Source organism: Canis lupus, chromosome 17 (assembly GCF_003254725.2).
Source record: "Canis lupus dingo isolate Sandy chromosome 17, ASM325472v2, whole genome shotgun sequence".
In the NCBI taxonomy this organism is placed as follows: domain Eukaryota; kingdom Metazoa; phylum Chordata; class Mammalia; order Carnivora; family Canidae; genus Canis; species Canis lupus.
In genome coordinates this window covers 38,543,783-38,568,106 of record NC_064259.1, presented here as the reverse complement: position 1 = coordinate 38,568,106, position 24,324 = coordinate 38,543,783, and the positions used below count along the sequence as shown (strand labels likewise).

Genomic DNA, 24,324 nt, shown 5'->3' with positions numbered 1-24,324 from the left:
CTCGAGGGTGCGCTTGGTACGGCCCGCGCCGCCTCTTTCCCTTGCTGGGGTGGCTGCTCCCCCCACCCCTCGGGTCGGCGGCGCTTGGTGCCGCCCGGGAGAACCAGGTCATCGGTCGGTTCCCGTGAAAACAAAAACAATCGGCGGCGCCGCCGCGGGCAGCCGAACGCGGCGGGCGAGGACCAGGGTCGCGGGGCCGGGTGCGGAGAGCGAGCGGGATCGGCGGCGAGGCTCCGGGGGCGGGGGGGAGGGGGCATGGGGCAGGCGGGCACGGGCTGCACCGGGCTCCCCCGGCGCCGCGGCTAGCGCACCCGCTGCCTCGGTCGCCGCCGCCGCCGCCGCCGCCCGCGCCGCCCGCCTGGGGGACGAGGAGCAGGACGCGGCCTCGGCCGGGCCCGGGCCGAACGGCTGCGGACACCCGGGCGCCGGGGAGCCGAGCGCCGCCGCCGCCGCCGCCTCCGGGATGGATCAATGCGTGACGGTGGAGCGCGAGCTGGAGAAGGTGCTGCACAAGTTCTCGGGCTACGGGCAGCTGTGCGAGCGCGGCCTGGAGGAGCTTATCGACTACACCGGCGGCCTCAAGCACGAGATCCTGCAGAGCCACGGTAGGGCGGCCCGGGTGGGCGCGCGGGGCAGGGCCCGGCCCCTCGGGCCCCGGCGGGCCAGGAGGGATGCCCCTGCCTCCCCCGAGACGCGGAGACCCCTCACCCCACCCCGCGCCCCTGCCCCTGTGACTGTTCCTTCTCCCGATTTGCCTCGAACCTGCCCCGACCTCGTTGTCAATAAAGAGTGAGCGCCCTCCACCCGGAAACCCAGCCCGGAACGGGGTCCAGCCGGCTTAGACGTGTGTGGGGGCTGGTCCGTGGCCCTTGCAAACTGCCACCGTCCCGGGGTGGGCGGCCCTCGCCCCCGCCCGGCCGGGCGCGCTCAGGTCCCCGCGGTCGAAGGTGCGCTAAGTGCGTTGGACCCAAGGCTCTGGTTGATGAGAGGGTCAGTGCCGGAAGCCCCTTCTTCTGCCCCAGATCCTTGGTCCGGGGACTTACTTTCCAAGTCTTTTTTTTTTTTTTTTTTTACCCCTTCTTCTTCTTCTTTCCGTTCTTTTTTTAAATTAGAAAGTCGAGTGTTATTCTTAGCTGTGGGTTAACAGAACAGCCGTTGCTGCAACTTCACGATTTGACTCTTGTGTGGAAGCAGCTCTTAGCTCCGCAGCAGCACAGACAGGATTCCTAGGAAACGAGCCGAATCGAACTGTTCAGCTCTCCTAATGTAGCCTGAGGAAGAACAGGCAACTTTCCTGAAGCAAATTGTGGCGCAAGTTGTGAGATACTTGCCTTACCTGGTCAAGTTTTTACTTGTTTTCCTTTTAGAAAACACGATTTTCTGTAGAAGGTGGTCTGCCTAGATTATTTCTTTATTGCTCTAGGACCTGGGGGCAGATACTTTGCGGAAGTTAACTTGTGGAAGCTGGTTGGGGAGGGTTTTTGGTTTGGGTTTTTTTTTTTTTAAGTAACATTAAAGGTCTGGTATCCTTAGAGTAACATATTCATAGTGGTGTTCCTCCTGCTCAAGAAATGAAGGACTTTATTTAATGGGTTCATTCAAGAGTTTGGAGGAGCCTTCTCAACTCCTAGCTGAACAGCAATTTATGGAAAGTTTGGTAGCTGGGATGAAATGCTGTTACATAGGGTGAGGTGAAGACAGTGGTGCAGCTGAGCCTCTCCCCTCCTTTCCTCTCCTACGTCTTTCTTTCTAGACTCCTTTCAGTGGAGGGGAAGTGCTAGCCCATAATAAAGGAGTCTGAAAACCTCTTATTCTGAACATGGCAGTCACTTTTGAAGTCCAGATAAGAAGTGAGCCTGCAACCGTAGTGGGAATGGGAGTTAAAATATTAATATGGAAAAATAAGCAGACCAGTTGGCTGCCTGTGAAGGGAAGCCGAGGTGGAGTTGGCTGCCTGTGAAGGGGAAGCCGAGGTGGAGTTGGATGGGGGGTCCTGGGAAGGCTTTGGTGAATTTGATTTGGGGCATGTGAGATAAAGCTGAAGGGCTAGTGAAGACAGAATCAAGAACTTAATGTTCACTGGTGGCTAAAGATGCATGGTTAGAATTGGGGAAAGTATGATCGAAGATGGTTTCCTAGTATTTCTACAGAGAAGAGTGAAGGAGGTCACGTAGGCAGCAGGGAAGAAAGACTGTAGGGTCTAACCACACCTTGAACGCCTCTTGGAGAGAGAGCTGGAGGAGCCAGCAGAAGCAGAAAAGGCAGGAGCTTAGAAAAAGAGAGGTTGTGCAGCTTGTATTTGGCTATTGGAAGTCAGTGACCCTCTGTGCTTGCAGCTTCAAAGAGTTAAAATAAACTAGATTAGTGGGTGTAAAGAAAAATGTGTGAACTGAAGTGTAAGGAGGCCCAAGGCTGTTTAAGTACAGGAATGGGAGGGGTGTGTGCGTGCCTGTGTCCCTCTGTCTCTGTCCACCTTCCTGCCCATCTGTTACAGGAAATCTTTGTCTTGTTAAAGACTGGAAGGTAGAGAATGAGTGAAGGTTCTAAACTTGGAGAGGTGGAAGGAGCGTTTCCTTTTTAGGGACCAGGTCAGAGATTGAGGGGTTGGATAGGCAAAATTTGAGAGAGAAGATGGAAAGTAAAATATCTTCCTACAAAAAAGGAGGGGGGTGGTATTAATTAAAGGGGAATGTGATTGCAAGCCTCATTTTAGGGAATTTGGGGCCTATCTTAGATGGATAAAATAATTGGCAGAAAATGCTGAAGCAGGAGTTTGCTTTAGACAGATTGTTTTTGCTTGGTATTGGAGTTTCGCAAGGAATATATGGTGTGAGGGTATTAGCCACAGAGTATGCCATACTATTCAAATGGTCTGACTTGGTGAATTACATATGTTCCTTTCTCAGCCACCTATTTTTTACTGTCTTGTCTACCAAATTGCAGTTTGATATTACTATTTCTTTGATTTTCTTTAATTTTTTAATAATAGGATTACATGACTAAAGGCAGTTATGAAACACGAAAGAAAAATAAATACCAGGTCTGGTTTCCAAAGTGGACTCTTTTTTTTTTCTTACAGTATTCTTATGTGTGAAGGCAGACATCGTGCTTTGGTATCTAGATTATAGGAATTTTCAAAGCAGGTAATTTCTGATATTCTTTGCTAGTGATGTGGTGTTTATTACATTTGTATCTTAGATATACCCTTCCTAAAGTCATGTCTACTGAAATCTGAATTTGGAACTCCATTTTCAAGTTTGAATATATTTGTCTGGGCAATTGATCTTGTGAGCTCCTATGATCTGAGAGAGGGGCTCCAATTGGGACCATCTGTCTGGGCTTTGGATCTCATTCTCTGGAGTTGTGATAATATTCTTGTAAGAATATGATGTGAATAAAGTAGAATCTTGGGAACCATATAGATCATGGTATCATACTGATGGTGAGTAACTGCCTGATTCAGAAATACCTTTTTAGCTATGGTCAAGGGATTAGTTAAGTTTTTAAGGATGATTTATATTTTCTGATGTTTATACGCTTTTTTTTTTTTTTTTAAAGATTTTATTTATTCATGAGAGACACAGAGAGGGAGAGAGGCAGAGACACAAGGCAGAGGGAAAAGCAGACTCCATGCAGGGAGCCCGATGTGGAACTCGATCCCGGGACTCCAAGATCACGCCCTGGGCTGAAGGCAGGGGCCAAACCATTGAGCCACCCAGGGATCCCCTATTTTTCTTATGTTTAAATATCTTTTTTCCAAAGTATGAACAACTGTACTAAATGAGGACAGTTAGAATAGTTTGTGGTGGAAACTGATTTTACTAAATGGGTTATTTAGTAAGTCTGTTGACGACCCTTGTCCACTCTCACCACTTTTATTCCAGATTGTGAATAAAATCTGGCCAAAGGGGGCTCACCTGGCAACTGGCCTACACATAGTCCTGCAGTGAGCCCTAACATTTCTTTCATCTGCTCTAAATTGCCTCTACATAGCCTGAAATTCTTTCATATAAATTTTCTGTAATTAATTATTTTAAAATGCATTTGTCTTCATTCAAATACCTTTTGGGAGAAGAAGGGTGATGTGGATGGTCACTCACACCTGGTGGATTAGTTTGTACTCTGCCATTTAATCTACCCCTAACCAAGTCCAGTCTGGGAAAAGGAAAATCTTTTTTTTTTTTTTTTTTAATTTATTTATTTTTAATGGGAATGTGAGGCCTAAGTCAGAGGAGTCCTTTGAGAGTATAAGGCTCTGACAGTTAAGTGCAGGCTTTGGCTAGGTCATAGCCATGGAGTTTTAGTATTTGAGGGGCAGCATAGCAGTAATAGAAGAGAGAAGAGGCAGTAAAGAATGACAGCGAATACTAAAAAGAAGTTCTGAATTCTGATCATTCTTCTTCCTGAAGACTGATTGACTTAAAGGCTTTCTTCAGGCCCAAGAGCTGCCTGGGGAACTTCAGAGTGGTAGATTGGATGATGGGGGAGTGATCCAGAACCTGCTGAGTTAGGTGTCTGAAGTAAAAGGGATTAAAGAGGACTGTTCACAGCAAATGAAAGGTCTGTGCTGAGGTGTTTGGGATGGGAAAGGAATACCATTTTTAAGCTTAATTTGCTAGAAGTTCAAGGATTGTACCAAGCTCGGATTCTTAACCTTACTTTGATTAAACTTTAGATTCTCTTAATTTTCTCAACTTTTTGGAAAGAGGAGAGAGCACTGTTATTTAGTTGTACCAGCTTTTCAGTGAGTTTCCCTGTGCATATGAAGTTTGGTCTAATTTAAGATGCATTGTGATTGATACTATTTGGTGATCATTCCCAGTGTGCCCTTGATCTAATTTGGGTAATGCACTGGTGCTTCTCAAACTTCACTCTCACATGTGTGCTCTTGTTTTTCAGATGGGTTCATGGTTTCACTTACGTAGATTTATCTTCACCGTAGGCACTGATATTTGTGAAATCATAGATTTGGTGTATTAGATAAACTATTAAAAGTAAATTCATGACTATTAAAATACTTCACATACCGCTAAAATCACCATTCACGTCAGTAGTGTGGGAATCATTCTTTGGACAAACCTTGATTAACAGATAATATGGATAAATTTTTGTGACTTGATTTGTAATTATTTGTATGGTTTTTAGCATTTATTTTTTTTCTCTTGGCAAATATATTTTGTTTCCCATCGGCACTTGTATGGTAGAAGGGAGAACAGAAAAGAAGTATATGTCATGTATTGCTGATACTCTATTTTCACATTTGGTAAATGGAGATTAGACTGAAACAATAGGGTAGCATTCATAACATGTTTGAAGTGTACTAGGAAAAGTACAAAAGTACAATCTTTGTAGGAGTCAAGGGTGTGTCGTATTTTTAAAAGTTATTTCTAGGCTAGGTGGCTACCTGGGTGGCTCAGTTAGTTAAATGTCTGTTGATTTCAGCTCAGGTCTTGATCTCAGGGTGGTGAGTTCAAGCCCCATGCTGGGCGTGGAGCTGTTTTTTTTTTTTTTTTTAAACAAGCTATTTCTGGGCTGTTATAGGGAGTTGTATCTGAAAATGATTCTCATTTTTTTTTTTTTTTAGTTTTCTAAATTTAGATTTTATTTATTTTGAGATAATATGTTCAAATGGTATAAATTCAAATGACAAAAAAAGGATACCCAGGAAGAAATCTCCCTCCTACTCTCTTTTTATTTCTGGACTACCTAGTTGCCTACCTCACAGATAAATTCTAGCTTCCAGGAAAATTTTTAAGAAAATTCAGGGGAATAATAATTTGTCACTCTTCATTTTTACTTTGAGGCATTGGACATGCAATTCTACTTACTGTGATTTAGGCTTAGTGTTATTGCAATTTGCAAGTTGGTAAAGACAACTTGATTTGTAGGAGTGGTAAACACATATATTAGCTTCTAGAACTTGCGTGTTTGTGTGGTCTGACTCTTAGTAATACTCATTCAAACCATAATCCTCCATCTTTCTTTCTTAGGTGAATCAAAGAGAATTTAGTTACCAGTTGCAGAACTGCTTCCAGTTTTTAAAATTTGAAGGTAACAAATGAGAAAGTAAATAGACAATTATAAGCATGAAAGAAAAAGCAAATTGTGGTGGCCATGTTTTAAAATAATTTCTGTGGTATGACTTGTTATCAGTAGACAGAAAATTGATTCAGGGTCACATGGTAGGTGTAACTCTTCATTCTAGAATTGGAGTTGTATATATTTTATATATATATAAATAGGGATACTTTTATATATATTTACATATACATAAATATATTATAAAAGTATGCCTATTTATATATATATATATAAATTTCTGTGCTTTTCAGAGCCTACCAGGGATGAATATATTCTATTGAATAAATATTAAAGGATCAGGATTTGGTAGACAAGTGGTTTGTTTATTCAGCCTTATTGTTTGGGGTACTTGGAGTAGGCTACAATATCTGATCTCTCAGCTTTTTACTGAATATTTAACAAGACATTATTAAGAGAAGAAGGTCTTTAAATTTGAATTGAATAAAATTTGATAACTATATTTAACGTCTATTTTGGGAAGTAGCAGATAAGTAGGTCAGAAAAGTTGGAGTGAATAACAGTAGTCATTGTTCAGATACCCTAAGAAAAGAATAGACTAGTTAGCAAGCTACCTGGGCTGTATTAGATGGTGAGAATAATAGTAGGTTAGTGTTGGTATTTCCAGTTAGGTTTAGAAGCTGATTTAACTTTGTCAGCCATTCCTTTCCAGCCTCTTAGGAGATAATTCTTTGTTATTTGGCACCTTATTCATTCAGACTAGTTTGTTACTCGGGAGTCTTTTGATTGCAGGTGACAGAATAGTTTTAATTAAAATGGACTTTGTTCACTTGTGACTAAATAGGCTGAGGTAATGCCAGGTAGCTCCAGAAGCAGAAAGAATGTCATAAGGACTAATCTTTTTCTCTTCCTCACTCAACTGTGCTTTCCATGGTCGGCTTCATTCTCAGAGGAGCTTTCTCCACATGGAGGTAAAAGTGGCCAGTGGAGTTCATATCCTATATCACAGTGATCCCAATGACAGGAATATGCTGTTTTTTTTCCTGCATTTTCAAACATAAAATTACCAGAGAGTATCTATATTGTCTTGGTTTGTAAGCTTCTCCCTCAATCAGTAACTGGGGTCAGGGCATGGAATCCATTGGCTACCTTGGGCTCTGCTTACCCTGTGTCAGGAGATGTACGGCAATGGAGAGAGCTCTAGAAAGGAAAACTTGCACCCAGACAAAAGTGATAGATGTCTGTTATAGTTGAGTAGCTACAAGTTATACCAATAACAATGTCATGAGGTGTTTTCTATTTGTATTTTTCAACTTTTGCCTTGCCTCTTCACTATAACCTTCATACAATTCAAATACTGAGTTGCTAGTGCAACTTAATTTGTAGATTTAAAAAAATACAATTTGGTTCATGTTACCTTTAGGAATTTACTTGAAATTGCTTGTATGCTTTATGTAGTAAAATAATTTTCCTAAGGTTATTTTATCTTTTATGTAGTTTCTAACACTGGATAATAACATTGGTGAGAGAGAAACTTGGCAACGCTTCTGTGATATGATCATATGAGGGTATATAGAGAAATTTCCATCCTTTCCATGTCTTAGTCTCTTAGTTGTTAGGAGAGTGAAAATGGTGTTTTGGTAAACTGTTCACTTGGGACATTAAAACTCTCTTGTTTTTATTTGGGGTCCTGCTTCTTCATCTGTAAAATATTTTAAAATGACCCTAAAATGCACTATAGAGGAGAATTCTAGAGCACTCTAGTCGCTTTGTATTGGAGCCCCATGGTGCTCTGTGTAATCCCTAGAAGTTGATAGATACCAGGGACATCATGCTCTCTAAACTGGAGATTTTTTTTTTTAATCTTCAAGAGTTTGTAGAAAAATGGCAGAAACATCTGGCCTTCCTCTTAGATTAGGTGCTAGTCTAATCTCTCAAGGAACAGAGACTAGAATCTCCAGCAGGACTTGAGACTTTTAGAAATATACTTTGATCTTATTTGGGTTTGGTGATTATATGGCTCAGCTCAGAATGGTTTTTAGGGAACAGCGTTCTGGGAGTCCATATGGCTATAGTGCAGTGTCTTCTAACACTAAAGATTGAGCCTGTATACTAATTTCTCATTTTGAGGTATTTGTGTCCAGCTGTGTATCATCTTTGATGAGCTTGCTCTATCTGTGGGGTCCATATAGATTTAATATTTCATTATTGATTATTTGAAGGTATTCAGAAGGAGATAAGGAGTGACTTGGAAGAACCACCCTATGTGGCCTCATCCTTCTGGAACTTGGAGGCTGGTTAGGGAGATAAGATGAGTCTGCCACTTAGAGAGTAGGCCACAACATTTTGTCCTTATGAGCTCAGGAGATCTGGGTTTGCCACTGCCACTTTACTGGTTTTATAATCTTGCTTAACCTGTATCCTCTTCAGTAAACTGGTAATTTATGTCACAGAGTTATGGGAATTGAATAGATAATGGATATAAACTGGCTTTAAAATCTGAAAAGATATATTTGTTGTGTTTAATGTCTGTGCCTTTTTTGTTTTTGTTTTTTAAGGTCTATGCCTTTAAGCAGTGTTAAGCAGTGTTTTAATTGGGATACTTTGACATATCTTTATACTGGTGTATGTTAGCTACCGTTCTGTGCCCAGTGGTCTGCCTGACACCATAAGGAATATTCAAAAAGCATAAGAAAGTCTTCAAGAAACTTCAGTTGGATAATGAGATCAGACTTTTACATTTGAGATGGGGGAAAAAACCATGACCATGACACAGTATAAATAGCAGTGCTTCTTTTGGTACAAATACTAGCAGATCAGAGAAATGGGAAGAGAAGAATCTGTTAGAAAGAACTGCTGGTGTGTGTGTGTGTGTAAGAGAGAGAAAGAGAGATTTCAATTGAACTTTAGAGCACCTGGTCAATAGTTATTAATTGCCAATTATATGTGGAACTAGGCTAAATCTTGTGGGAGTTACAAAGGGCAAGCAATTGTTCTCATGCTCTAAGAACTTTCTGTCTAGTTAGGGAGATGACACTGGTATGTTTTTAACAAACAGTGCCTGGTAATGCAAGGCCATGTTTATAGGCCAATGCTGACTGAATGGTACAGGCAAGAAGGAGTGGGATTGGAGATAGAGAGTCCTCTAATCTGTCAAGTTTCAATAACCGAGATTGAATGTGGATAGTAGGAAGCCAGAGTGGTAGTTGGAAAGAACAAAGGTGCAGAGGAGTGAGAGTACAAGAGGCATTCTGGGAACAGCAAAGGACCAGAGCGGGGAGAAATAGGATAAAAGAATTAAAATTAAATTAGAATCAGGGTTTATACAGTCACAGATACCAGGGAAAATAGGAGACTGGGAAGACCTTGAATGACTTGGGTGCGGGGTACATTTTGAACAGGGACATGATCTGAGACCATTTAGCAGCATTTAGGTGGATTGGAGTTGTAAGTACTGTTTGGCTAGAGCAAGATGACTAAGTGTCAACTTAAGACCTGATGAAAGAGGGATCTGTCTTTGGGTAGTAGTGGTAGAGATGTACAGAGACCCATGCATGGGATCTCCTCAGGGAGGGAATTAAACAGGACTTGGTGTTGTGGTTGTAGTCTGGCAGGATGGGAGAGAAGGGTTGGAAAAATCAATGATTATTCTAAGATTTGAGCACGAGTGGACAGGTAGACCATATGGAACCAGGAAGAAAAGTTTATGAGAGGGGAAGGTAAAATTTGAATTTGATTTTTAAGTGTGATTTTTATACTTAAAGACTACAAGAAACCTTATCTGGTTCAGCCCTTCATTTCAGAAATACATAAGGATATGGCTAGAGATTAATTCTCTGTATTTTGAATTTGAAGGGAATGAATAGGCTCTCCAAAGTGGGACTGTCTAGCAGACATGTAAAAACTGGTGCTGTGTGTCCTCTTTTTCTTGTCATCTCTCTCAGTTCTTGCCTCCTCGTGTATTTTTGAAGCCTTCCGTTTCTTCCCTATGCCAGTCATTTTGAGCTCTCTGCTCTAGAATCGCTATTAGTCTGTACCATGTAATTTAGCCTTTTTTTTTTTAAGGATTTATTTATTTATTCATGAGAGACACAGAGAGAGAGAGAGGCAGAGACACAGGCAGAGGGAGAAGAGGGCTCCTTGAAGGGAGCCTGATGTGGGACTTGATCCTAGAACTCTGGGATCATGCCCTGAGCCAAAGGCAGATGCCCAACCACTGAGCCACCCAGGCATCCCTAATTTAGCTTTTAAATATAAATTTACTCTCTCTCTCTCTCTCTCTTATGGTTGGTTTTGCAGCACACTAGACTATGATTTGGTATACTGCATCAGGACACACCTGAGTCTGCATTCTGTTCTGAGAGGTCTGGGGTTGACCCCCAAAATACTGTACTTTGTAGATTTGCCACCTCTTAATATGCTGAGAAAAGTTTGTTTTGTTTTCAGTGTATACCACCTCTAGGAAAAAAGGAGTATGTTCTATTTGTGCCTTTTTTCCCCCTCCTCTGAGTAAGTACTGTTAGGATTATGTTTACTAAACAGATTTCTTTGTAGTCTCATAAAAACTTGTGTGCCATTTTATTTTCCACTTAATTCTAAATTTAAGACTTCTGTCCATTTTATGAAGCAGAGTTAACTTTTAATAATGCAGATGAACTCAAATGCAATATATGTAGTATTTATAAACTTGAATATTTTATTTATTTATTTTTTTTTAAACATTTATTTATTCATAGAGACAGAGAGAGAAGCAGAGACACAAGCAGAGGGAGAAGCAGGCTCCATGCAGGGAGCCTGATGTGGGACTCGATCCCAGGTCTCCGGGATCACGCCCTGGGCTGGAGGCGGCGCTAAACCCACGGAGCCACCAGGGCTGCCCGTAAACTTGAATATTTTAAAATTTTTTCTGCCTCCATGATATTCATAAGATTGCTAATTCAGGTCTTAGTGATTTCTAGGGAGTGCTACTATTTGCTTCTACCAAAATATTCTAGTCCTAGGTGGTGATGTTTTCAGCCATTTTGGACATCTGAATAATTAATAATCATCAGAGTTGATGATTTTCTGTGTTGTGCTTCACCATTTTTTTATAGTGTGCTTTTAATTATAGGGGGGTCTCATCTCTCATGTGTTTGACTCTTAGGCAGCATGTACTTCATCATGTAATTGACACCTTTACACTGACTTTTATAGACCAAATTAGAACTTTTGATTATCGTCCATGAGAAGACATATCAAGCTATACCATTATAGTGCTGCCTACCAACCAGCTGTTTAGTTTTAGCAATATTATCTTTCTTTAACAGTGTGTACAATTATTTGAGAGTTTTTTTCCTTTCTGATATCCTAAAAATAAGTGGCAAACAAAATCGAAAATGCAAACACTGAGTAGGGATGAGAACATTAGTTTTCAATCTTAATATCTTTGTCTTGATTGTGTTAGATGAGCCAAAATGATGAGTAAATCTTGTCATATAATCGGACATATGGTTGTCTTACTTAAGCCATGTGATTAGTAATGAAGGAAAATAATTGAACAAGTAAATGTACAAAATGATAGAACTATATTGAAAAGTTACTTATAAAACCAAGCAATAATTAGGAATTTTGTAATTTTTCCCTTTGCGGGAACTAGGCACTCCTTTTACTGTGTAAGTTTGTTCTACCTTCCTACATTCTGACTTGGGTACAGTTTTATAGGAACATATTATGTACCAAAGTTGAAATGTATTTCGTTTTTTTTGACAAATCTTGGCATAGCTTTCTTTTACAAACACAGAAACTGTTACCCAAAACACAAGCCTATTAATTTTTTCCCCATGTCTACCTACCTATTTTAGGTTCTTTTTTTTTTTAATTTTATTTATTCATGAGAGACAGAGACATGGGCAGAGGGGGAAGCAGACTCCCTGCGGGGGAGCCTGTTCTAGGACTGAATCCCAGGACCTTTGGATCATGACCAAAGGCAGATGCTCAACTGCTGAGCCACCTAGGTGTGCCCCATATTTTAGGTTCTTGAGGGAAGGGATTGGTCATTACTTGGAAAAGGGAAGATACTTAACAACTGGGGGGGGGGGGCTCTCTTCTAGGAGTGTGTTTTATTTGGATATTGGGGTGTGTGTATTTATTTATTCAGTATTTGGAAAATTTAGACCATAATGCTATTGCATAGTACATACTAAATATCCTGGAAGGGAGTAGAAGATCAGTGAGGTGCTGAGTGTGAAACTGCTGGTACTTCAGTGGGTATTGGTTCAGAGTGTGTTGGTAGTGCCAGAATCTCCAATGCTGAGAATATGTAATTGATTAGGGGCCCTTGGCTGGTGCAGTCAGTAGAGCATGTGACTCTCCATCTGACGGTCATGAGTTTAAGCCGCACATTGGGCATAGAGCTAAACATTGAAGATTAAGCAATCATATTTTCTATTTTCCAGTAATTTCATGGAGGTAATAGACAAATATTTACAATGAAGTATGAAACTCTGATAGGTAAATACAGGTATGGGATGCTATGGAAACAAACGTTTTTTTTTTTTTTTCTTTTCTTTTTTTTTTTTTTTTTTAACGTTTTTCTAATTTATTATTTCTTTGAAACTAATAGACATAATTCCTGAAAGGCTAGGGAGTGAAGCCTTAGGGCAGAGCTTGAAGTCTTAGCTGGGCTTGCTAAAAAATGGTTTAGAGTGAACTCAGAAATGTTAATTTAGTTTGTCTGATTTTGGAAGAGACTATGACTATTGCACTTTCTGAGAATATCATCCTTAAAATACTTTTATGTTGTATTGAAAGACTAACCAATGTGTGTTGGTTCTTTGCTTGGATTTAAAATCTCTCATGGACGTACCAATTATTTTAGCTGTTGAAAGTGATTTTTTTAAAGATTTTATTTATTCATTAGAGAGAGAGAGGGAGAGTGAGAGGGAGAAGCAGACTTCCTGCTGAGCAGGGAGCCCAACATGGAGTGCAATTCTAGGACCCTGAGATCATGACCTGAGCTGAAGGCAGACGCTTAACCAGCTGAGCCACCCAGGCGCCCCTAAAAGTGATTTTAAAAAGTACTTTTGCGATACAGCCACTTTAGAAGACAGTTTGGCAATTTCTTACAAAAGTAAACATTACTCTTACCATGAGATGCAGCATTTTTGAACCTTGGTATTTACCCAAGGGAGATGAGAACATACTCATACAAAAACCTGCATACATTGTTTATAGCAACTTTATTCATAATTTCCAAAACTTGGAAGCAACCAAGATGTTCTTCAGTAGGTGAATGGACAAAGTGCAGTATATGCAGATAATGGAATTTTAAGTGCTAAAAAGAAATGAGCTGTCAAGCCATGAAAAGACATGAAAGAGTCTTAAATGCATATTACCAGATAAAAGAAACCAATCTGAAAATGCTACATGCTATGTGATTCCAACTATCTAACATTCTGAGGAAGGCAAAACTGTGGAGACAATGATTGCCAGGGTTGGGATGGAAGAGAGATATGAATAGGCAGAGCACAGTTGATTTTTAGGGCAGTGAAAATGCTCTGTATGATACTATTGTGATGGATATATGCTGTTATATATACATTTGTCAGAATCCATGAGTGCAGCACCAAGGGTGAATGAACCCTAAGGTAACCATGAACTTTGAGTGATAATGATGTGTCAGTGTACATTCATCCTTGGTTTGTTTGTTTGTTTGTTTTAAAGTACTGTTCTGGTGGGTGATGTTGATAACGGGAGAGGCTATGCATGTGTAAGGGTAGTAGGTATATGGGGAATCTGTCCCTCCCTCAATTTTGTTGTAAACCTAAAACTCTCTTTTAAAAAAGTCTTTTTTTTTTTTTTTTTAAGATTTTTTATTTATTTACTCATGAGGGACAGAGAGAGAAGGAGAGAGAGGCAGAGACACACGTAGAGGGAAAAGCAGGCTCCAGGCAGGGAGCCTGATGTGGGACTTGATCCCGGGTCTCCAGAGTCAGGCCCGGGGCTGAAGGCAGTGCTAAACTGCCGAGCCACCTGGGCTGCCCTAAAAAAAGTCTTTAAAAAAAAAAGAGTACATGTAGTCACTAAGTGATGAGCACTGCCTCAGAACTGTTTCTTTCATTGTTGTGTATGGGTCATGAGCCCGGGAAGGTTTATTTAAAGCATTGAAATATGCAGTTGGGGGCACCAAGTGGTTCAGACTCTTGATTTCAGCTCAGGTCATGATCTCAGTCATGATCTCAAGGTTGTGAGATCCAGCTGTGCTTTAGGTTCCATGTTGGGTGGGGAACCTTCTTGGGATTCTCTCTGTCCCTCTTCCTCCCTCCCCCCACTTTCTTTTGCTCTCTCTCTCCCTCTTGAAAGAGAGAGAGAGAGAGAGAGAGAGAGAGAGAAAGAAAGAAAGAAAGAAAGAAAGAAAGAAAGAAAGAAAGAGAAAAGAAAAGAAAAGAAAAGAGAAAAGAAAAGAAAGAAAAGAGAAAAGACAAGACAAGACAAGACACAGTTGGCACATGACTTCATCCTGGGTAAGGCCACCACAGTGGCCAGCTGGGATTCTAACATCTTCACATCTAGTTTAGTTAGAGTAAAGATGACTATCACAGTTGTTCCCCAGCTTTATTTCTAGGAACTGAATCTGTTTAGATTTCTTTCACAGAAAGGTTCTTCTAGAAGCAGTTTTTGTTTTCAGACAGAGAAATAAGAACATTAGTCCCTTTAGGACTTAGAGATTTGGTCTCAGTCAGTTTGATTATTATAGTGATTTCTAAACCTGTTTTTACCTTTGGCCGCTTTCCACTAAATCCATTTGAAATGCATTAGTGGAATCTTTCTCTTTGAGCAGGGCTTTCCCAGGGTTCTCTTTCAGATGATTCCATTATACTTTTCTTACGCTTCCAAATATATTGTAGAAATTATTTTTCCTTGGGGCATACTGAGAATTCTCAATGTTAATTAATTGACCTTATGCTACTAGTATCTGTCATTTATAAACTTTAAAACCAAAAAGTGTGGGGTCTTATAGATGGTTAAGGAAAGAGAATATATGACAGCAACACCAAACTTCAGACCTTTAAGTTACTGAGATTTGAAAATATCAATGGATTTCAGGGTTGGGGCATAGAAGTTCAGTTGGTAAATTCCAGATGACCTCTGTCCTCCAGTTTGGTCTTTGTTTTTTTGTTTCTTCAACTTTTTGCTTACTTTGTTGTCTACTGACTGTAGAAACAAACATGATGGAATGGGTAGGACTTATGGCTTGCATTTTTAAGTTTTTTAAAATTGAGAAATAGCTCACATCCCATAGAAGTCTCCCTATTAAAGGGTGTGACTCATTGGCTTTCAGTATATTAAGAGATGTGCAGCCATAACCATTATCTAATTCCAGAACATTTTCATCACTCCCAAAGAAACCTCATGCTTATTAACATCACTCTCCATTCTACCCTTCCCCAGCCTCTGGCCTCCATGAATCTACTTCTGTCTATGGATTTGGAGATTTCATATAAATAGACTCACACAATATATGATCTTTTGTATCTGACTTATTTCAGTCAACACGGTGTTTTCCAAAGTCTTCCATGTTGTACTATGTATTAGTGCTTCGTTCCTTTTTATGGCTGAATAATAGTCCATTGTATGGATAAACCACATTTATCCATTTGGGCATTTGGATTGTTTCCACTTTTTGGCTAGTATGAATAATGCTGCTGTGAACATATGTTTTCATTTCTCTTGGGTATGTGTACCTAGCAGTGGTACATACCTGTGTCATATGGTTACTCTGTTTAACTTTCTGGACTGTCAAACTATTTTCTTTAGCCACTGCACCATTTTACATCCCACCAGCAATGTGTGAGGGTTCTAAATTCTCCACATCCTCCCCAAACTCTTTCTGTTGTCCATCTTTTTCAGTATAACTAATCCTAGTGGGTGTGAAGTAGTTCTCATTGTAGTTTTGATTTGCATTTCTCTTGACTAATGATGTTGAACATAATTTCCTGTGTTTATTGGTTATTTGTCTTATTCTCTTTGGGGGAAAATGCCTATTCAAATTCTTTGCCCGTTTTTATTTTTTAAAATATTTGAGAGAGAGAGAGAACAGGAGGAGGAGCAGAGGGAGAGGGACAAGCAGATTTCTGTGCTGAGTGTGGACCCCAACACTCACTCAGTCCCAGGATCTTGAGATCATGGCCTGCACCGAAACCAAGAGTCAGATGCTTATCCAACTGAGCCAGGTACCCCTGCCCATTTTTAAATGGGGTCATTTATCTTGCTGGGTTGTAACAGCTCTTTATACATCCTTGATATTAGACCCTTATCTGATATATAAGCTGCCAATATTTTCTGTCATTCTGTGGATTGTCTTTTCACTTTCTTGGTGGTAGTTAAAGCACAAGAGTTTTTAGTTTCGATGAAGTCCAGTTGAACAAATGAAAGAATTACTTATTTCTCTGTCTTTTTATTTATTTTTGTTGTTTGTGCTTTTGGTGTCATACCTAAGAAACCATTGTCCAATACAAGGTCAAGAGTACATCTATTTTCTCCTAAAAATTTGATAGTTTTGGCCCTAACATTTAGATGATCATTCCATTTTGAGTTAACTTTTGTATATGGTATGATTCCTTTGTCTATGGATATCTGGTTATTCCAGCACCATTTGTTGAATATGGCATTCTTTTTAACTGTTCTTTCCTTGATTTATTTACCATCCGTTCAAATACTTAGATTAATGGCATGTGAGACTGTGAAAGGCATATGATAAGACAGGTTCTTATTGTAACTATTTATCCCAGTCTTCCTTCAGGATTTATATATACGTAGTTGAGATTGGTGATGGAATTATCTGTGAAATTGTTCAGTGGGATATAGTTTAGTGCCAGAGGAATGGTGGAGAGAACAGAATTCATCAGGAATTGGTAAGACTGAGTAAGTCTATGAGCAGAGAGGTTCATAGACGAGATGAAACCACTGAGGTTAGGTAAGACTTAGATACAGAAATGGCCAGAGTTAGAGCTACTGAAGCAGATTCTTTTGACCCAAGGTGTATGGAATACCTTTTAGACAGATTTTGAAATTTTTCTTAATTACCAAGTCTTCTCTTAGCCTCAATTATTAGAAGTTGGGAGCACCTGATACATACTTTGTGCAATTGTATCTAGAGATGAGGGCAGTGTTTATTTTGGCTACATCATATTGGGTTGGCTACCTTATGGGCACCCAATATCTTTCTCTCTTTGCTCATCTTTTTATTTCTCTCAGTGGTTGTCACTGAACTAGACTTATATTCCTTCTTCACAGTCCCTACAACCTTCGAGGTTTCTTTTCTTGAAACTTTAGAGAAACTATTTTGTTACAGTCACTGGTAACTTCCATATTGTAAACCCAGTGATCAGTTCTCAGTCTACATCTTGACATAGCAGAGCATTTAGCACAGTTGGTTACTCCTTTGTCCTTGACACATTTTCTTTACTTGGCTTCCCCAGCACCGTACTTGATTTTCCTCCTGTGTGACAGTGTTTTCAGTAGTCTTTGTTAGTCTTCTTTTCCAGTTCTACTTCATCTTGATCTCATAAACTTGGGAGTTTCCAGGACTCCCATATTTTATCACTTCTTTGTGTTTGTACCAGCTCTTTTGATGATTTCATTCAGCCTCATGGCTTTATTTATTTATTTAAAGATTCACTTATTTTAGAGAGTGAGAGACCATGGGAGGGGGGAGGGAGAGAGAATCTCATGCACATTCATCACTGAGTGCAGAGCCTGACTTGGGGCTCAATCCCAGGACCCTGAGATCATGACCTAAGCTAAAACCAAGAGTTGGACACTCAACTGACTGAACCACCCAGGTGCCCCTAGCCTCATGGTTTTAAATATCTACATGCCAGTGACTCACATATTTGTATATCCAGCTCTGTTTTTGCTCTTGAACTCCAGGTTTATAGATCTAACTCACTCCTCCGCATGTGCACTGAGGTGACTCACATATCAAGTTTAACAAGCCCGAAACTGAACTCTTTATCTCTTCCTTCCTCTCATACCTGCTCAACTTTTAATCTTTATCATTCTAATTGAAGACAACTCCATCTTTCTAGTTGACTTAAGCTAAAAAGTTAGGAGTCATCTCTGAGTCCTTTTATTCCCTCATAGTCAGGAATCCTGTTGGCTTTACCCTCAGAATATATCCAGAATCCAGCCACTTCTCACCACCTCTACACTTTACACCTTGGGTTGAGTCACTGCCCTCTTATCTGGATTGCTGCCACAGCCTCCTGACTTTTTGTCCTGTTTCTGTTCTTGTACTCCTGTCTTGAGCCAGAATGACCACACTAAATTGTGTCCATTTATACATACTCTCTTCAAAACCTTGTAGTGGATGATATACCTTTCACTCAAAATAAAAGCTAAAGTCTTTACCATGCCAAAAAGGCCCTGCAAGATCAGGACCCCCATTATCTCTTAAACTTTCTCTCCTCCTGTTTTTCTTTGCCAGACATCTGCTTTAGCAAAACTGCCCTTTTTGCTATTCCTCAAATAATCTTGGTATATTTCTTTTCTTTCTTTTTTGGTATATTTCTATAAGGATTTTTTTCTCTCAGCCTAGAATGCTTTCCCTGAAGAGGAGGAGAAATAATTTTTCCTTTAATCTTATGAGTTCTTGACTGAGACTCCTATAATAAAAGGCAGATTATAAAGAGAAAAACAGTTTATTAACATGTATACCTTATGTATACATGGGAGGTTCCCAAAGAAAAATGACTAACTCAAAGAGGTGACTTAGAATTCAGGCTTAAATATTATCTTCAGGTAAAGACGAAAGAAGGGTGTAGGGAGGCCAGTTTATCAGGAAAAGCACAGTAAACAAGACTAAGATTTTTAGGGAGATATAAGTCTAAACTTTCTTCATTGATAAGTTTCTTATGATTTAGAGCCATTCTTTATCTGGTGTAGAGAGAGACACTTTTACTAATGGAAATTTCTCTCATAAATGTAAATCTCCCTTACAAAGGGAAATTTGTACTCTGTTTTCAGAACTTTTCCTGTATCTGCTGCTTCTCACAATAATATGCTTGAAACAATCTTTATGCCAAAGAAGCATATTTTGGGGTAGCAGATTCGGCTACCCTTCATCCCCACAGTAGCCCTGTGGCTGATTCCCTCATTTCTTTCAAGTCTTTGCTCAGATATCACTTTCTCAGTGAGGTCTATTCTATCCATTCTAAAATTGCAGTTGTTCAACTCACACCATCCAACTCTTTTACTCTACTTTTTCTCCTCCTGTAACATATATCATCTTTTGTCATATAACTGACTTATTTTGTGTTGTTTATCTTGCTCACCAGAAGGTAAGTTTTAAGGCAGGGATTTTGGTGGTTTTGTTCTACTGGTGTACTTGTCACATAATGAATACTCAATAAATGTTTGTTGAATATTCATTGAACATCCTAGGGCTACTGTATTTTGGGATTGTTCTTGTTCAGATTCTTGAGCCCCATCCCAGACCTCTTGAATTAGATAAATGGTGTGGAGGTCCAACTCCTTTGTTTTAACTAGTCCTTCAGGTGCTTCTGATGTAAATTAAAGTTTAAGAAACACAGCTATATCATAGTGAGTAGGAGTTCAGAAACCAGACCTGTTGCTCAAGGGTGGGGACTTGTGATATATGAGGTAATTGATGAATGTTCGTTCTTCCTCCGTCATCTCCCTTTTTCCTGAGGACATAGCATTGGGAAAGAGGCTATAAACTGTAGTAACTTTCAGTTGATTTATTGTGTGTATCAAGGTCCCCAGGATCACTTTTAGGTTCCAGTGATCTCTAGGAGGACACATAGGAATCAGCATGTAGTCACATTCATGGCTAAGTTTATTACAGCAAAAGGATACAAAGCAAAAATCAGCCAAGGGAAAAGGCTCATGATGCAAAGTCCAGAAGAAACCAGGAGAAGATTTCCAAGAGTCCTCTCTCAGTCATGTCCTGTCATGTCACAGAGACAGGACACATATAATTCCTCCAGCATCAAATTGTAATAAGTGTGAAGTGTTGTCTACTAGGGAAGCTCATTAGAGACATAGTACTCAGAGTGTTTACTGGGGACTGGTCATATAGGCACCCTCTGCATAACACATACCAAAATTCCAGACTCTCAGAAGGAAAGCAGGAATTCAGCATAAGCCACATTGTACAGTTTGGCATAGTGAGCCACTCTTATCAGTTAGGGTGGTGGGAACCCTTATCAGTTAGGGTGGTGGGAACCCTGATAAGAATGGCTCACTATGCCTTATAGATGGGAATATGTTAACTCTTTTTCTACTATGTTCACTCTTTTCAACATGGTATCCAAAGAAGTTTGTTTTTGTTTTCTACTTCTTTATGTAGAATATAAAGCATTTAGATTAAATCTCTCTTTAGAAATTTTAGTAACAATGAAAATGTTTTGAGAATAACCTGAGCCGTTTAAGTGGATTGAATACTGAGTTTATTCAGTTAGACGTTTTCTGGAAAATGCCTTGGCAGTATCACTCACAGTCTGTGCTATTTTAGTAATTACAAAAGTGGCTTATTTCATAGTATAGTTTTCTTACTTATTCCAAAAAGTAAATTAAGATAACATTTTTTCAACTGAATGCTAAGAAAGTTATCTATGAATGTGACCATCTGCCTCAAAGCAGATATTTTTCTTCACTTCCAACTTTCATGTTCTAAAGGGCCTACTTGAAACTTGCCATCTTTGAGTTTTGCTTTCATGAGTAACCAATCTTTCTTTCTTTACTTTTTTATAGGCCAAGATGCTGAATTATCAGGGACACTTTCACTTGTTTTGACACAGTGCTGTAAAAGGATAAAGGATACTGTTCAAAAATTGGCTTCAGACCACAAAGACATCCACAGCAGTGTTTCTCGGGTTGGAAAAGCCATTGATAAGGTACGATGTTGAAGGAAGTGTTCGGGATTTTTTAACATCCTCCTTCATCTCCTATCACTGCTCTGATAACATTTGCTTTCTCCAATTTTTTATGCTGTTCTTTTTATCCTGGCCTTTCATAACTTTTGCAGGTTTGGTTTTACTATGTTATTCTGAAAGTATTCTGTTACTGTTAAAAAACAAAACAAAACAAAACAAAACCAAACAAAAAAAACCCACCACCACAAAAACATTTGCTTAAATGACTATAGTTCCTAGTACCATGAAGAGTAAATTTCCAAAGAAATTTTTACTCCTGTGAGGGAATGTGTTTACAGAAAGTAACTTCAACTACTTCCTGAGTAGTTCCCTAGCCGTGACTGTCTCTCTTCTGGGGTGATTAGGATAACACCCTTGCATCTGTCTCCCCTGCATCACCCTGTCGTCTTCCTGTTTGAATGCTATTCCAGTGTTGCTTTCTCTGTGAGTGAATGGGTTGGTTGGTAGCCAGCAGGGCCAGCCTACTTCGGTTGGGTGATTGTTCCGGTGACAATGACTCTTTGACTTAGTGGTTTACTTATAAGTGGTTATTTTTTAGCACTGGGCCAGTTTTGCTCTTGGAGCTCATAGTAGGGCCTTAAAAGGGCAGGGCCTAAGGTTACCATGTGATACCTCTGACTACATCAGCCATTGGAGAGTTTGTAACTGTTTATGGATGTTTTTGTTGACACATTGTAAACTTCTGGGAAGGTAGGAAGAACTTTTAGGTGAGCTCTTTGTAGCAAAAGCAGTGTATGAGTTGCTTAATCTGAATGTAGGAGAGCTAATTGCTATGATGTGGGTAGAAACTCAAGGAATCTAGAGGGTGACTTCGTCTAACACATGGGTAAGCCTACCTGTTAGAAATGATCCTATAGAGCAGTAGTATTGATAGGCAAGACTTGAGGCAGAACTTTCCGTTTCTAAGGAGATATTGTTAACTGGTAGGTACATTGTGATCAGACTATGTGTAGAGGGGCTCTAAGGATTGGGTAGCTCTGATATACACAAGTGTTAGTAACCTTTCAGAGAACTTTCACCACTCCCATAGTGCTGAGAGTTTTAACTTGGCAAAAGAAGCCTGAGAAGTAGTCTTGGCAGCAGCAACCCCATCTTTGGATTAGTGATAGCATTTGCTAGCAAAGGCTGAGAAGGCAGTGAGTGTTCTCCAAAATAGCTTTAAGGTTGTGATGCCTGTTTGGTGACTCAAAGAGAAGGAACACAGCTTTGGAAGTGGCTTTGGCATGAGACTTTTGGGGGGCCATGGCTTGGAAATCTTCAGTTGGTATGTACTAGCTTATGGGCTCACTGGAATGGTCATGGGGCACTTTAGAGAGGGTTTTAAATCACTGTGGGGGAGGGACCTTCATGTTCTCTAGGTAGTGTTTAGGAAGCTTCAGGTTTTGGTGGCTGACAGTAACCAAGGCAATATCGTGATTGATGGTTCAAACCCCTGGAGGTTCTAAGAGGCATCTACTTGATCACTAAACTGCCTGTAGTTGGGGATCCCTAGGTGGCTCAGCGGTTGAGCGCCTGCCTTAGGCTCAGGGCCTGATTCTGGAGTCCCAGGATCGATTCCCACATCAGGCTCCCTGCATGGAGCCTGCTTCTCCCTCTGCCTGTGTCTCTGCCTGTGTCTCTCATGAATAAATAAATAAAATCTTAAAAAAAAATAAATAAACTGCCCGTAGTTAAGACAGAGGGTAGAGACAGCAAGACCAGAAGATGCCATGATAGTGGGAAGAGCTGAAGTTTTCATAGCCAATCATATAGAAAGTATGTGAGAAGACATCCCAGATTTGGGATAGGTGAGGATGCCCGCAGCAGCCATATCTCAGGTGCTTGGATTACTGGCCATTAGGATCTGGAGCATTTGGACCCGTAATTCATCAACTTTGTATTCTGCCACTGAGGGAGTGACCATGTGTTACATTTCCTGGATTGTGCCTGGTGTCCTATCAAGTTTTTAGAACTGAGGCTCCTGGGTGGCTCAGTTCCTTAAGTGGCTGCCTTCAGCTCAGGTCATGATCCCAGGGTCCTGGGATGGAGCCCCACATCAGACTCTCTGCTTGGCAGGGAGTCTGCTTTTCCCTCTCCTTCCCCCTTTTTTTTTTCTCTCTCTCTCTCTTTCTCTCTCTTTCTCTCTCCCTCTCAAATAAAATCTTAAAAAAAATTCTTTTTTAGAACCTTCTTTTTACTCTTATCCCCCTAGCTACTGATGACTTGCAGAGCATATCTTCCTGACCTAGCAAATCTTTACAGGTATTCATAATGGTTGTCTGATACATTGGCTAATCTTTGAGGTAAAGTATTTAAGTGTATTTGGTACTAGAACAAAAGAATCCCTTTGACAACGGATACCAAGGGAATGCATAGTGAGGACTCTACATTCTGGCTTTTTTGGTGGGGATGTGTTTGAGGCGAATGTTCCTAATTATATATTTTATTTACTCATTTCTCTTTTGAGGACATATTGTGATGTACGTTGAGGTTATAAGGGCTTTTTCAAGTAAAAAGAATTTTTTTTTTGTAGTTGCTGTGAAAGTAGTTTAGGTTCTAGGTGACCTGGATTCCAGACTCTTCTGATCCATCCTACGAAACTACATTGCTAAGTTGATACTGATAAATGTTTGTTGAATTAAGGTCCTGGGGCGCAGAAGAAAGCCTGGACTTTCTTGGGGGGGGGGGGAACTAAAATTTTATTATGTGCACACAGTGGCCCAATAATGAAATTGAGACCTAAAGAAATAAAGCAGACAATTTTTATACATTTTAGACAAAGACACTATAAATTTGTGAGGAATTGACTGGATAAGAAAACAGATGTTTGAGAGTTTTAATTAGTAAGGAATTCTAATCAGAATTTAGGCTGAGGTAGTAGTTAGAAAAATATAACAAGGTTTGTTTATAGCTTTCTTAGCTTTCAAGTTCCAATCTCTGGTGATAAGGATGTCTTTTCACTATATAGGGTGCATATTTTTCATATGGGAGATTTATTTCCTTCTTTCAGAGGGACAAAGGAGAATCTGAATGTCCATGTACCAGCTGTTTCTCCAGTAACTTTTATTTAATTATTATGCTAATTGGGATGGCCTGCCTTTGGCCTCAATAGTACTTCATAGATGTTAATTCTTTTAAAGATGGGAAGCCTGGATTTTCTAGCCCAGTTCTCTACCATCTTCCAGTGCATTTTCTCCCTCCCTCCTCCTTTTTTTTTGAGGTGGGAGCATCTCCCTTGGCCTGAGCTGAAACAGGAAGCTCTTACCCCACTAAAACTACTAGATCCTGTGCTTCTCACATTCTGTGGAAGCACAGGTTCCACAGGAAGGAAGTCTGTGGAGGTTCTTGTCGTACAGGATTCCACTGACTT

The 24,324-nt window shown here is 40.1% G+C and overlaps 1 protein-coding gene across 3 annotated transcripts in view; it reads left to right on the top strand.

The window, feature by feature from the left end:
- Window positions 1-351: 351 nt before the first annotated feature.
- The window catches only part of RMND5A (required for meiotic nuclear division 5 homolog A), a 63,268-nt gene continuing 39,295 nt past the window's right edge, over window positions 352-24,324 (top strand). For all 3 annotated transcript variants that reach the window (XM_035700969.2, XM_025453855.3, XM_025453854.3), the window contains exons 1-2: window positions 352-605; window positions 20,794-20,936. In XM_035700969.2, coding sequence (XP_035556862.1) covers window positions 464-605; window positions 20,794-20,936 — 285 coding nt within the window. In that variant the 5' untranslated portion in view covers window positions 352-463. The remainder of the gene's footprint in view (window positions 606-20,793; window positions 20,937-24,324) is intronic.